The sequence below is a fragment of the Apteryx rowi genome, unplaced genomic scaffold (genome assembly GCF_003343035.1).
Source record: "Apteryx rowi isolate R43461 unplaced genomic scaffold, aptRow1 scaffold_474, whole genome shotgun sequence".
NCBI classification, from domain to species: Eukaryota; Metazoa; Chordata; class Aves; order Apterygiformes; family Apterygidae; genus Apteryx; species Apteryx rowi.
Window position 1 is genome coordinate 334,271 of NW_020450732.1, and position 16,280 is coordinate 350,550.

The 16,280-nt window shown below is 33.6% G+C and overlaps 1 protein-coding gene across 1 annotated transcript in view; it reads right to left on the minus strand.

Annotated features, from left to right (window-relative positions):
• Positions 1-16,280, minus strand: part of LOC112972101 (CUB and sushi domain-containing protein 1) — a 579,349-nt gene that overhangs the window by 315,086 nt on the left and 247,983 nt on the right. The window contains exons 8-9 of the mRNA XM_026078182.1: positions 12,524-12,648; positions 6,500-6,621 (exon numbers count right to left, since the gene is read on the minus strand). Of these exons, the coding sequence (XP_025933967.1) occupies positions 6,500-6,621; positions 12,524-12,648 (247 nt within the window). The remainder of the gene's footprint in view (positions 1-6,499; positions 6,622-12,523; positions 12,649-16,280) is intronic.

Sequence of the window (16,280 nt, forward strand, 5' to 3'; positions counted from 1 at the left end):
GGTAAAAAGAAATCCCACAAACAAATATTTTGTTTCCAAAATCAAATACTAAAATGACTTTCATTTTCAACTATTTTCTAAACACCTGATGTACGGTGGCACAAACTTTTGAGCACATTTAAATATGGCACAAATTTTAGTTTTAACACTGTGAAGGACAAAAGAACATATAAAATTGGACTTTTATTTTCAGTACACCACAGGAATCCATCCTTTCACAGAGTTCTCAGGGTACATATATGATCTAGATGGCACAGGATGTACAGATGAGTCTTCTATAAATTCAAAATGACCTTTCTCCCCACTCTCTTAAATCTATCCTGAGACTTATGAAACAGTGAGAATTAGAATAAATCAGTAGCAATGAACCTGTACATTCTCAAGAATACACAACAGAAAATTTAGTGTAAGTAGATCTTAAAAGATCTATGCATTTTCATTGATAAAGAATGAACCCAAACATGGTATATGATCAAGATTTCATGTATAGATTTATCCTCCCTTTCAGAAAATAAGGCCTGTTCCCTTAAAGATTATACATACGCTTAATTTTAAAGATCTGAGCAGTCCCACTGATAATAGTATCATTTTCCACTGGCTTAAAGTAATTACATGTTTGAAGGACTGGAACTTTGAATAAAAATTTGAATTCTATTTGTCATAACTGCTATAAAGAATTATAGCTGTTACTCTCAATGAGAACCAAAATTGCCAATGCTATATCTTTGCAATGCCCAAAGTTAAACAAATAAAATTAATTTGGTGTTTGTTTTCCTAAGTTTGTCACAGGAACATGAGGAAAAAGGTGGAAAAAGATGTTAATTTTTTAATAAAATTTTTTATTTTAGAAAAGTCCCTTTGAATATATAAACAAGGTTAAACATTCTAAATTTCAGGTATTGCCCAAACTTTGAAAGCATGCCAGAACCTTCACATAGAAAGGCAGAAGGTATACTGCATAACAACAAAAGGGACATAAGTATAGGCTACGCAAACTTGAGGCCTGAAATAAAAGGATGTATTCTGGGCCTGTTCCAAAATGGGACCAAAGCTCAAACACCAAAACATCTAAAATCTTTGTGCTGGTTTCAGTCAATTCAAAAACTCAAATATGAAACTTCTGTTTTGTATAGGCTTATCTTAAATGCCCAAGAATGGGTTTCAAAACTTGCATTCATATCATATCTATCAGCAGTAGGACATGTAGTTAACAATACATGAAGCCCATTATTAATAATAATTTTAAAACTAAGTAGCATTTAACACATTAAGAACATTGCTTAAAGAATCTGAACGAGGGCTCAGATAATCATTTAATTTTCAGCTTGATAGTTCAACTAAGAAAACCCTGACAGCCCAGAATAAAATAGTTAAGTATAACCGGAACAATAGAATGCCAGTCCCAGCATTTGGCTGTGGACGTTGGAAGTAGAATCCCACAAGGGAAGGCAAGACATCTTTGCAAAACTCCGTGGTAGGGTAAAAGAGGGGAAGTTCTGCAGCTATAAGGGCAGCAGTCTGATAATCTCTATAGGGATGAGATAGCTGCTGCTCAGCAAGAGACTTCTTCCCCAGTGAGTATAAGGTGAGATTGCCAGGTGCTGTAGCTATCAGACATACTGGTAAACCTCCTAGTACTTGTGGCAGCATGGTCTGACCAGTAATTGAGAGGGAGAGGAGGCCTGCCTGTGATGAATTTTTGAAGAAATGGGCTATTTATGAACACTCTTTACAAATAATGTTATAATATTAAACAATATAAATCAATAATACCATCTAACTGGAACAAACGACTGGAACAAAACAAAGACTCTTAATTCATTGTAGGTTATTACATACATATAAGCTACTTGCATGGAAGTAAGAACTGCAGAATTTTATGTTTTGTACAAGGGAAACCAGGGAGGTCAGTAAATGACCAGATCTGAGCTGTCACAAACTTTGATTACCAATTGACAAATCAGCAAGGTAGCTTCAATTCACAAGATTTGCCTATTATCATATTCTAGTTAGTAAGACTTCTATTTTAGAACATATTACAAGATGGAATCTCAAAAGGAATTATCTCAAAATCAACTTTAACAGTATTTGGATTCCCTAGCTATGAACTGAGGAAATTCATCCTGAGTGAGAATGTTCTTCTGAAGTTCCCCAACATTGTGTTTTGAAAGGCAGTAAATCAGAAATATCTGTCTTATGACATTGTATTAAGGCATAAGCCAACCTTATTCAAAAAAATGAAGGCTCAACCCCTCAAAACCATGTAGGGAGTTTCCCCTCTCCCTCCAATTAATCCCACTGTCTTCAATTGGGCAACTTCAAAGAATAAGTTTTTGTAAAGAAGAAGAAAGTTGTTAGGCACAAGCAGATTTAATTTAATATCTATGTTTTGTACTGTGGAGAAAATACATTCTTCAGAAAAACCTGTAAATGGGACACATTTTTTAAACTAAGAGCTATTGCACACCATGGCACCTCTAGCTATCCCAAAATCCCCAGACAGTCAGGAAAATAACATGCTAGACTAGGAATCATTGCTGAAACAACATCAAACCTTGCCCTCATATAGACATTGGAGTTGAAAACTAGAGTTTTTGCATCTAGCAGTGTTACCATGGGCTAGGGAAAGTAGCAGGAAATCCAAGGCATTAAGCTTTATGAAGAACTGCACAGCTGGGAAGAACGAATTGAAACAGAAAGGGATAGACGCATGGTTAGAACATACTGAAAATGCTATATAAAGAGCAAGAAGGGGGTAATAGCAACCAATCAGTAAGACTTCAGAAGAACATTCCAAAGTAACTTATTCTAAAAAGCTTAGAAACTGCACAACAGAACTAAAACAGCACAGAGTTACCAAGAATTTTTATAACTTACAGCATGTACTTGACAAAGAGTCAGAAGAGTACCATAAAGTTGTATTTGCAAGCACTAAAAGTCTAATAAATGACTCAGTAGGATGCTGATTAGCATTTGCAATAGTGGGACCCAAAGGAAGCAAATATGGTAAGTGAGAAAAATCAACTCTTCAAAATAAGCAAAGCATTAACAGAAATACCTTTGAACAGGAGAATAACTAAGCTTAACCTAGAATTTTGTATTGCTCAGAAAAAGAAAAAAAAAAACTGAGAAAATGTCTAACTAATCATGATATTGATATGGTTGGTTAAAAGCCTGGAACTACACTACTGTCCCCATGGGAAGTCCAAACTTTGTTTTCACTTTGAATTGAAATTAAAAATCTTCCCCCATCTTCACCAGGATGGAAAATTTGGAAAAAGTAACATGTCAAAATTTTTTATTTACTCTTTTAAATGATTCCAGCAAATTATATTCCATCTTTTTGCAGGTGCACCTCTTCAGCTAGACTACTTTTTCCACACTGCACTGAATGTTTATGTTCCATGAAGTACCCTGCACTTGAATATAAAAGGAGATTGAAGCATATCATGCAAAAATGTGGTCCTTCCTTTCCCACCGGGTAAGCAGGACATGAAATCCCAACCTATATTTCTCATGATGTACCATAGCAGCATTTCAATTTAAATTTGCCAAACAACAGTAGACGTGGATGAAGAAAATGTTTTGGTTCATCTACTAAGTCAAATTCACATTATAATATATCAATTTTTGAATGAGTAATACCTGAAATACACAACTTTCTTATTCCTTAAATATGAATTGTTTTAGGGAAGTGTTTCATAGGACTAATCATTTAAGAAGAAACATTGTCTTGTAAAATGCTATGTGTAAAGTAACCAGATGAAAGGACACAACTGAGTTAGCCAAAACAAATCTAAAATATATAGTAATAACATGTCACGAACTGTCTATGTACTTTAAAAAGAAAACAAAAATAGGCCCTGGGCATTTTCACATCTGAAGGGAAAAAACTAGGATCCTCAATCTGATCTTAAGATCAGATCTTCATTACACCCTTCATTTTTCCAGAGTTCTGTGACTCATAACTCCAACAAAAGTCAGAGATGAAAATCTCACATTTCAGCACATCTAAAAATCAATCCATTATTTTCRAAGTGGAAAAATGAATTTACAGGAGGTAATTGATGTTTTAAATCTCCCAGGTTTCAAAATACTGGCAAGATATATTTCTTTGGAAAGAAGTAGGAATAAAGTTCCATTTCAGTCAGATAATGTGTAAAATAAATGCATTTTCCTTCACATCTTTTATTATCCAAAGAATATGTGTTAAATCTAGATTCAGTAACTTAAGGATACAAAACAACTGGGAATGTGAAAACAACTTGAAAAAAATATATGTAATTAAACATTTGATTTTTTTCTTTTTAAGACTTATATTCATCATGGTCATGGTCCTAAAGCAAATACTCATCTTTCCTAGAAACAAGAAGTTAAGAAAAATATTTTCCTCTGTTGCACTGCTAGACAAATTCAAGATTAATAACAGATCTTATTCGCTATTGCTCATCCTGTCTGATAAATGAAGTCTGGAACTGAAAGAGTTAAACCTCCCTTTTCTTCCTATACTGTGATTATCAGTTTGTCTGCTAACGTATCTCTCTACCTTCCATCTAAAAAGCTGGATGTAACAATGTGATTTTTGCTGTGTGAAAGCTCCAAATATTGTTTTCATATCTCTTCATTTTGAATATAACATAAGCATTGATCTTTTTGGTTGTGCAATTCCTTCAGTGTATTCTTGTGACTGTTGGACTATCAACCTGCCCACAGAAGATTACTTTAAAACACCTTTTAGAGCCCAGGGAATAGAGCACTAAGTTAACCCATGCCAAGGTCATTGACCTCTACCATACTAAAATCCTAAATCCATTGAAAAACAGTTATATTGTAGTAAACTGAATAAAACTTGCTTATTATTGTAGTAGGCTGAATTTTGTTGTTTTTTCACAAATAAGTCAGAACCTCCATAGAAAACACATTTTCTATCCAGTTCAATAAATACCACTGCGCAGTCAGTATCTCGCAATCAGCAAGGAGATTACTGTCTTCATTTTATCATAAATGTGAAAAAAAAACCATTAAAATTCTTGAAAAGTCCAGGGAAGAAACATAAAATGGAAATGTACTAAAGGAACAGTTTTAAGTCAAAAGTCTTTAAGGTGCTAAGACTCTCTTCTCTCAGTAGTAATTTAACATATTTTCTTTTGATACACAATTAACTTTCCTCTTATAAAAACATATTGTATTTGCAAATCAAATAAAGACTACATATTACTGAATATACATTTGAGTTAATGTATTTTTCAGATAACTTCCATAGTCTAAACACTTTATAYTTAAAAATGTCAAGTGACTTAATACTTTCTATAAGATTTAGTGATTTTAAATGTCAAAGGTCATGCACAAATAGTCACCTCTAAATTGCTATACAAAATAAAATATAATAGTTTGCTGCTGGAAAACACAACACTTCCCTTCACAGAAGAGAACTTCCTCTATAGTAAAGAGTTCCACAATATGATAATTTTGTGCTTTTGCCTGTTTTTGCTCCATATGCACTTTTACTGCTTATACAAAGCACTGCATCTGCTTTCCTTTAAGTGAAATAAACACTCAGCTAATTTTGCAAAGAAACAATGCTTACGTCTCGATAGCATGCTATGAAAACATGTTGCAAAATGATCTTTTCTGCAACTGAACTCATTCATTAATTTACGGTGAGATAAAGTTAAGCAATTTTTTCCTTAACTATATTAATGAAGTCAGGAATATAGTCTTCAAAAAAATTGGTATATGAAACAGATGTTTTATAGTGATGAAAATACATATCGATTCTACATTCTCCAACTTATTGCTACTCTTATTCTGCATTTCACTACAGAAAAGTAAAATATATAAAAGTGAAAGATGTTTTAATTCTTCATTTTTTTCACAGGAGTAGATAGGGGTCTCTTTTAGTCCTTTATTGTGGAAGGATATTGATTTTACAGAAACAGAAGTAAAAAATCATCTTGGTACTTTACAGTATAAGGGTACTGAACTATGACTACTATTTTATGCATAATTATTCATGATTTTGTATTCAGAATCATTATTAGAAAATAGTAGCTTGAAACGAGAAATTAGGCAGGTAGTTAAGCACAGAACAAGAATAGACAAAATATTTTGATGTATTTTTGTTTTTTATTCTGTTTTAAGACTGAATCGAGGATATATCAAGATACAGCTACAACTTGTGAAATTTGCTGTCAACCCATTTAGCAATGTATGATTTTGAATATGATTTTATGTATTTCATTAGAAAATTAATTTATAATTTGAAGGCTGTAATTGAGACCTATTACTCTGAGTGGACATTTTCACTGATATGAATAATTTATATTTTTTACTGGTACCCGATATATTTTTTTAGCATCTGTGTTTTGGTCATCTGTGTGTTTAGCCAAACATACACACTTGCACATGTTCACACATTTATTCAAATATACATGAAATTATTTTAAGAAAATTAAAAAAAAATCTACTGTTTGAACTGAGACAAAGACAAACTGCATACCTTCTCTGGATCAGTTGTTGTAATGACCCACACACAGTGCGCATTGTCTTCATATTGGACTGGATAATTTGGAGACGTGATAATCCCGCTTGGTCCACGTAAGTTAGAACCACATGTTCTAGCTAAAATGACAAATATCAAGTCATATGCTTTTCACCAGTTGCTTTTTACAGTACATGCTTCTTAATAAACTTTGTAAAATTGCCATACAATTGCCAAACAACCACTTGTTGTGAAATAATTATTATGCTGATATGTTCTGTAACAGTCTGCCTTTGAAAAAGTTTCATCCAGTCAGAAAAATCCTGAAAAATTACCTACAGAGGACGGAAATTAGAACTTTTCTGTTAATCAACCTAACATTTATATTACTTAGTTCTTATCTTAGGTAAAGATGCTAAAACCGACAGTCTAGCTCACACCATTTCTAAGTACTTAGATACCTGTGTAACTTTAAATATCCGAATTTCAGAATTTATCAGCATAATTCCCATTCATTTTTGAGGTAATTTAAACTCTTTAGTTACTTAAGTTTCAGTGCTGGTAAGAGCAATGACTACATTCATTAAAGCTTGTTCATTCTTTTTCTGAAAATTGGATTAAAGCACCTAATGTAATTCTAGTAATTCTGAAAGTTTTACTTGTCACCTTTTTCTGTACCTGCCTCCATTTTGAAGAATGGAATAATAGCATTTCCTTACTGCACAGAATTGTTTTCTGTGAAAATGTCTGGCTATCTTTATGGTAGATACTGTCTTAATATAGTTCCATGAATTTCAGTTATGTCTCAGACACCACATTTAAACCTCCCTTAATGATCTCTGTCAGCAGAAGCCAAAAAATCCTTTCATCTACATAGGTAGTTCTACCAAAGTATCACTGGGTAACGTTAAAAGGCTGTCCATGCTTATGATGTGGAAAAACCTAACTCTTCATGTTTAAGTATGTCACTATATGCTCTCTACTAGCCATATAGAAAGTTTGGCCTGTATCTACCAAGCAAACTAGATTCTCTCAACTACTAGAATAACAAGAGCAGATTCATGTAATCTGAAAGAGGGTGTTCTCATCCCAGCAACAGGCAGAAGCCTCTAGCATCCCCACTAACAGACAATTAATATTTATTAATTTATAATTAATTAATCCTGCACAAGTTCTGCAACAGTAGGCACTAAACCAGACATGCAACCTGGTGGCAACAGGCCTTAGAATATAATTTGTACCTTGTCTTCTCTAGCCATCCACTAGGAAAAAAAGCTAGGACTAGTCACACTTTCTCTCAGGTCTTCTTGGAATATCTTGCAATCAAGTTCTGCAGTTGAAGCTCCGCCTAGAAATCTGTTTGGGAAATCTGTTTGCAAAACGTTGCAGAAAATTTGTTGGGCAGTCTTGCATACCACTTAGAGAAAATAGGAATGAATTGCTGGTAGGTTTCTATGTAGAATTCAAAAAACCCAGGAACATTTACATTAGCGCTGTTAGGGCTCTGAGGGCACTAATAGGCCTAAATGGCCCTGACCAGCTTCACGTAGGGCCCACTTACAAACAATGCCCATGGGTCCAGGGGCTTCATTTAAGCTTGAGACTGGGACTTTAGTCCCTATTAGAGCCACATCTTAGGAGACACGGGACTGTGTCTGACCATGGTTGCCCTAACCCTGATCCTGACCTAATTTCCTGGCCTTCTTTTGACCTGCCTTCTTGCAGGATGTGCCTGATGACCTGGGCTTGGAGCATMCCCAGCGTGCCCTTCCAACCCCCTCTCCTCCAGTGCCTTGCTCCCTGGTGGGGCAGTGGGATGGCTCTGCCTGGCTGGCTGGGGACCCTCACTGGCCCCAGGGAGCAGCCAGCCCACAGGGCGCCCTGACAAGCACACTCATTGGAACTGGATGCTGTTTAAAGTAATAATTAATTATTAATTATTAAGGTGCTAGCCACCAGTAAAACAGTCCTTGTGATTATTCATCAGCTTTGTAACCCACTTCCTCATTTTGTTAGACAGAATTCCAGAGTAAGAGCTAAGTCCAGCTTCTTCAGTCAGTCTTATAGGATGGAAGTGATTAAGCTTGCAATAACTTGCATTTAATTTAACAACTTCTCAACCCTGAGGAGGTGATCAATTGCAAAATGTGATAAACAATTCTTTGTATTGCATATTGTATTATTAAATGTATGGCATGAGTACCGAGATTAGTGGCATCCTGAATGTCAGTAAGGGGACTGGAAAGAATATGGACACAGAGCTTATTGCAAGTAAAACTTTTATCTTTCACCTCTCACTATCTGCAAACATACACCATATGCAGTGTTCACTCTAATATTCAACCAGAAGTATATATCATTTGGCCTAAAAACATTAATCTGTGTTCAGAAAAAAAAAAAAAGACAAAAAAAAAGACTTACAGGGACTGGCTGACTTGACCCATAGACAGTTGTGAAAGTTTAGGTACAATTTTGGAAGTATGGTTGAGCAAACTAACTTGTTTTTTGGACTGAGATTTTAATAGAGATGTCGGACTAATATATCCTATTTTGTTAGTGGTTTACTGGAGGGAATAAAGCATAATAAAGATTTGAAGATAATATATTGGAAGAAACAGCAAACTCTAATAATAATTCAGAAGCCAATAGCCCGTTTCTGCTGAGCATTACTTTAGCCATGCATAGATTACTTCAGCTCATTTTTGAAATATATTAGCAAACAAGAATAATTCAACAGGAGGGGAGGAAAGAGTGAACAATGGAGTTGTATGAACACATTACTTCATAATAGTGTGAAACCAAATACTGAGAGGATGTATTTAGATTTTTCATTTAGGTGTAACCCTGAATAAGAATGAAATATGCAATTTAAAACATGTATGCACCAACCTATAGAGACACTGAGCTCAAGACCTTTTTGAGTCACAATTCCTTTGATCTGGAAAGAGTTGGAGTTTGGGGGGGGGGGTTGCTATGTTTTAGATTTTCCATTCTTTACAGGGGTATGTCCATTTAACATTACCCATATTTTATAGCTTGCAATAATTTTCCAAAAAGAATCTTTTTAGACCTTTTACACTCTTTAATGAAGTAAGCATAATTTGCAAGAATATCACTTGCGTCATCATACAGGTTGAAACAACCATTCTTGCAGCAGGAAAAAATATATTTTGCTCCAGTATTATGGTGGCTGACTTCTGATGACCAAGTATTAGTGGCCTCCTGTAAAGGCTTTTACATTACAGTATAATGACTATATTTTTCTGAAGACCAACAATCAGCTCCAACAGATTAATAAATTACTTTATTTGTAAAAAATAATTACAAAAAATCTGCCAAATTCATCCAGATTCTAGTAAAATAAGTTGATTTGGATTAAGCAAATTACAGCTAGTCAGCTTACATCACTGAGAAATGCATTGGGAAATGCACTGCAATAATCCTTATATCAAAATTGCTTTCCCCTTAATACATTCAGTACAAAATGCACTTAACCTGGAAAAAGGTTTGCAATTCTTGTGCAGATAAAGGTAGTGCTTTGGTGCTTAGGTAGTTTTAAATGCGTATAGTATCTAAGTTGTTTTCATGTATTTTGGAAGAAATGTTGGCTAATTTATATTTGTTTAACATGAAACTTCACTGTGATCTCAGGAGAAAATGAAGATTAGATTTTTAGAAAAAAAATTTACCTGCAMGGAAGGTAACTTTATCATCAAAGACATATCTTTTAACTTTTACTTGATGCAAATTTAATTGGTACTAAAAATTAGCCTTTAATAAAAAAGACATTATGCAAACATATGCCATTTACATCCACAGTTCTAGAAGTTTACCATGTTTTTACATCTGACCATAAATGAACTTCTCAAAGAGCTGGAATTGTTCTTCCGATAAATATATCTGTTACATATTCAATGAAGTTTGGACAATTTAAAAGATCCTTTTCAATGGAGTCCATTGTATCTCATAGGTGTTGTTAGCTGTTATTCAGAATGATCTGGGAACACCTGACGTTATTTTTCTACATCAAGCATCTAAACTGTAGAAAGAGTATAAGAAGAATAGTTTAGGGAGAGATGAAAGAGAACACTTGATGAAGTGTTTGCTTTAGCAAATGAGACATCCCTAAAAATGTGAAGTGTGTGGTAGTGAGGAAACACTGATACACTGGTAGTGAATGACCCAGTTTGAAATCTATAATATAAAAATAATGGTCTGTAGAGTTTTCAGGCTTTCGCTCAAGTAGTAGGCAATGTGGCCAAATTTTTAGTTGTGGTTCTCAGCTTTCTCCATGACTAGCAAACTTGCAACTTGATGGCATGTAAGACAACAGAGTAGAAGTGCCATAAGGTATTACATATGAAAAGTCTTCGGGCAGACTCTTGTCACACAATTTAGGCATCTCATGGAGGATAATATAACAGTAGGCTCCATATCTAGTCAAAGAACAGAGGCAGAACAATTCACATTATGATCTTAATCACTTAGCAGACCTGAAACGTTTTTCTCCATTGACCATACTGACAGCCAGCAGCCAGTAACTTCTGAATTAGATACCCTTGTTAAGGGTTTAAAGTTATGGGCACAAAATTTGGACTTGAAGACTATGCAGGTCTTTGATATGAGTAGATATTCAAGCAGTCTCTATCTGAATTGTTTCCTATTATGCGGAGTTATATAAAATCGCACCAATCTTAGCCTCTTGAAGTTTTAGTGCATACCATACGTTGTCAGTTATACGATGAAATAATTCAGGACCTTCAGGTGATAATCCTTTTATAATTCTCCAAAATTTATAAGAAAACTTAATGACAAATTTTGTAGTATCTCCAAGACAACTTGAAGAACTGTCCWTGAAACAAATATTCTTCAACTTTCAGCCTGGTGTAGTTCTTGTTTTGAGATAACTTATCTCAAACATTGGCAGGGCTGATTATATCTTGTGAGCAGAATTGTATGGAATTCTCTATTTGGAGGCTGATCAAGGACTGGTCTTCCTTCCAGAAGTCCTACCTGTTCTCTTGTTTTATACGTATATACTTTTTATATAAGTGAGATTATCCTTTAGCTCACTCTTGAACAAGCAAACATTTCAGTCCAGAGGTTGGAAATCCACACCTTCCACAATTGCTTTTATCTTTTGCTGGCCTGGTAACGGGTGTCCAGCATAAGATTTTGTCATGTATGAAAAATACTTCTTTGATCCACATCAAAATGAGAAATAAAGTATATCGACCTTTTTTTTCTTTAATTAGTGGGKTTTTTTTATTTCTACTGTCCATCTTGACTAGGTTGTCTGGTACTCAGGACATAAAGCAAGCACATTTCTAGGGTTAAGACTTTCGTTAACATGTGCAATCCAAATCAATGTTTCTACAGAAAAACAGGAAAAGTTACTGTACAGAGATATCTACTCTCTATCTTTCCTAATTACCACAATTCTAGAGTGCTTTGACAGCATTTACATCTTTTTTCTTCTATTTTATCACAGGTAGTAGATTGCAATGTAAAAACAAACAAACAACTCCCCCCACACACACACACCCAAATTATTCATTGGTTCAGTCTCTAATGAGAAAACATTTAGAAATGAAGTCAGAAGGTTAGGTTATTTGTAAGACTGAGCAAAATAGATGGAAGAAGAGGGAATTTAGCAAAAAGTGTGGACTATGTGAGAATCTGGGACAGATAGGAATATAATTTGATTGAGAGATGCTGCTGTTCAGGACTTCAGTTAGAATAGCAAAACCTAAACATAACTAGCTGGTTTAACCTAACTAGATCCTAGTTAGAATATATTTAACATGACAATATGAAATGTTACACTATTAAAAGGAAATTAGTTCCCTAAACTGATATTTTTTCCACACCTTTGTTTGTCAGCTTTGTTAAAACTTCTCATGCTACAGAAAGATCTTTGCATATATATATGACGTTATTATGGTTTTTACTTTCTTTCAAACATCATTCAATTACATTTCTAAGCAAAATTTATAAGTTACGCTTTCAAACTTCAGGAAAAATTCCAAAAAAAGTACTTACCACGGCAAATAGGCCTGTGGTCACTCCAGGCAGCCAGTGTATCTGTCACTCGCTGGCAAGTGATGCTCTTAGAACCTTGCAGCACATAATTATCTTCACAGGAAAACTGTACACTTGCACCCACCCTAGCAGCAAAATGGGAGGAGGAATGAGAGAATTGAAATATTCTGTATTAAAAAGGCACATCAGGCATCCTCCACCAAATGACAAAAACAATGACATTTCTAGAGTCAAATGAAGAAATTAAGGGGAAAATTTTTACTCCATCCTTATATATAAAAATCAATTTATACTATAGGGAACAACTCTACTTTATTCAGTTTGTTCACCATTTAAAGAAATAAGGCCAAGGCTATAAAGGAGTGGAGATATTAAATTTTGTTCCTTAAATTATGATTTCAGTGAACCCATTAAGAGATACATTTGATAAAAAATATATAATCGGTGTTCATGCAGGCAAGAAAATTTACTCCATGAATAACTTCAATCTCCCTATATACTCTGAAATACTAAGCAGTTAGAGATGGGAATTTGTCAACATGTAATTCTATCAGGAAATATTAATTTAAGGAAACTGTCCATGAAAAACTCCTGGCTTCATTGAAATCTCCTGCTAAAAATTATAAAAATAATAAATTCTATTAGGATTTAAATATTGTTGCTACACTTGTTTTTATAAAACATTTGAAGCTTGCTAAAACAAAAACGTTTTGCAAAATATTTTGCAAAAGCATAACGATGATGCCAGTTTTGATTTATTTTCAAAATTTAACTTTTAAATTTTGCTTTGTGGAATGTTTTATAACTTTATTCCATTTTTTTAAAGAATTTCTTACTGAACAGTACTAATCAACTTTTATGTAGATTAAGTAAACTGTATTATACAGTAAACTATGCATATCTCAAACAGGGCTTTCCAAAACAGCGTTAAAATTTCTGCTTCCATTTATGTCTTTCTGCCCTAAAGCATTTCTATTTTTTGTGACATTCTTTGATTGTCACAATCAACCAATTTTGTTGTTAGCTGTTCTTCTGCTTTTCATTCCATATCTGATAATCTCTTATTGTGGACTAAGTGGTCTCGATACAGACAATTTCTCACTTTCATCTTCTTAAGTCAACAAATCCTAAACACCAGGGGATTGCTGGATTGCAGTCAGAAAGCTCAGTGATTAAAACTGTGTTGTGGACAGAAGCAAAGATAATTGCAGTCACTAGCATCCWGCTCATTTCTACCTTACATGAACAAGTATTTTATCGGTTTCCTAAACACATACCAAAGGTTACATATATTGCTCATCAATATTACAATGTATTTTTATACTTTCTTTCACCAAAAATTTAATAGGATCATTAAAATCTTTAGGTTTGAATGAGATTCTACAAATCTGGGATGGCTTTTAAAAATTAATTCTATTAACACTTGATGCTTGAGTTGTTAAATTAAACAAGTTCAGAATGGTGGGGAAAGTATTGGCCCCTTCCTTCAGTAGTTCATGAGAAATGCATAAAATCCTTGCAGAGTAAAATAATTTTCTAAAATTTGTATTTATTTTATACTTGCCACAGCCTATTATCTGTCAGTATATTCTTAATATCTTCAGGTGAAAAGTAGACTAAGCACCATTCCAAATGCATACCTAATATTTACTAATGATTAGAGGTTCTCTTATCTGTAAGGGAAATATTCTGATGAATTAATATGGGCATTTTAATGCTCTAAACACCCTTTTCTGAAATGCAATTGTTTATATATCTTTTTTTTTTAAATTATAAGCTCTGAAAATTTTTTCTATGGGAAATTAAAAAAAAAAGTTACCTAGTTGTAATAAATGTAAACTGAGAATCAAACAGAAGCCTTTAAAAATCATATTGGACTATTATTTTCCCCCAAATATAATGATGTGTAAACCAGCATGAAAAACTTCAACTTTTCCCTAAACTTCAAGGTCTGCTACTATTTTGATGTTAAAAGAGTATTAAGGAATTGGCACACACATAAAAAAGAAGGAAATTAAACAAATAATTAATATGATGTTGAGATCTGCAATTCCTAATTTGACATACCTGACTATTTCCCCAGGAGAGAAAGAGGGAAAAAAAAAACACATGGAACACAAATATTCTGAATATTCTTAAGTGAAGTGTTTCAGGGTTAGAGCAGGTTTTTTCATAATTATATCAATATTAAAAATATTTATTCTGAACAGATACATACAATTTTACTTATGAATTTAATCCATGCAGTTATGATGATACAATTTTTACTAATATTTTTATCCACTTTATTGTTGTATTTTCTTCCAAAGCTCCTAAAACAACATATATCTAAGGACTAATGATGTGAACTTCATATATTTTACACAATGGATGTCATCTTCTGAAATGTTTGATCACAAACTAAGTGACACTAAATAAAATACGCTGACCATATCATATTAAAAAAAAAAAACTTAGCAAAAGCACCAATTTAATGAATGAGGTAGGAATACAAAGTACTCAAAAGCTACTCTTGAATAACTACTCTAAGAAGTGACAAATACAATCTTCTAGAATTCTGATTAAACTTTAGGTAGGCTAGAGAATAGCACTCATAGGTTTCACCAGAATGTCTGAGACAGCTCTGAAGCCAGTTTATATGGGGCTACGCTATGCACTAAGCGTGCTTTAATATCAGCTTGGCTGCATCCTTTGTGAAGCAGCTATTGTTGAGGCATCAGAGTTCTGCCATGAGTCTGACAACTGACACTTTCAAAAAAAGCATTTTAATGTCATTTTAATTCTGCCAAGGCTGACAAACATAAAAATAATGAAAGCAGTATTCAAAAGATATTCCGGAGGAAGCTACTAAATACTGCAGAATGGAAGTACAGACTATTGTATTATAGTGTACATAATAAAAGGAATTAAAATCTGTGCAAATAACTGATGAAGTAAGCTAAAATGTCAAGTTCTATTAAGAGACTGTAAAACTCACATCCATAAATGAAATACATCTAAGACAACATCAAGAAAACATGAGATTAAGGTTTGTTTTTTTCTAGTTTGGTTATCTTTGTTTGTCTGTTTATTATTTTGGTGGGCTAAAGACTGAATAATAAAATATGTATACATATAAAATTATTCTATAATGCATACACTACAGAGCCACATAACTAGGTGTTTCAGAGAAGAGTCAACAATGAGAAATCTTAGGTGAGCTGAATCACCTCAGCCAAGTGTTTTCTTTTTTCAGACAACCAGATTTATTTCTAAATAAGCATTTCAGAGGATGGGATGCATCTGGCCAACAGAGTCTGCATTAGGAGTCCTTATCCCTTGAAGAATATCTGAATTACCTAATCTTGCCATTGATTCTGCCTGACATTTTTCAATTAAAAAGTGGGGTTTTCTTTAAGGAAGAGACTACTTTGATCTTAAATTTCAAAGGAATTTATTAATTCAACTCATTATCAGATTTTGTAAATTAATGTTTTTAATTTCTTTAAGTCCCATCTTTACCTCCTTTGCCACTGAATGAAACTGTGAACACTGAAAGTCTTAGTTCTGTTCTTTTATTCTTAAACATACACTTTAGACAGGGACAACAAATCAGTTTCCCTTTCTTCTTCTTCTTCATCTTCTTCTTCCATTTTAAATTTGAATGGCATCAAAGCAAAATTTCTCTTTTAATAAAGAAAGCTAGGACTTGACTGAAATAAACCATTTTTAATACAAAAAAACTGTAATAAATACTAAGCATAAGAAAGTACATTTA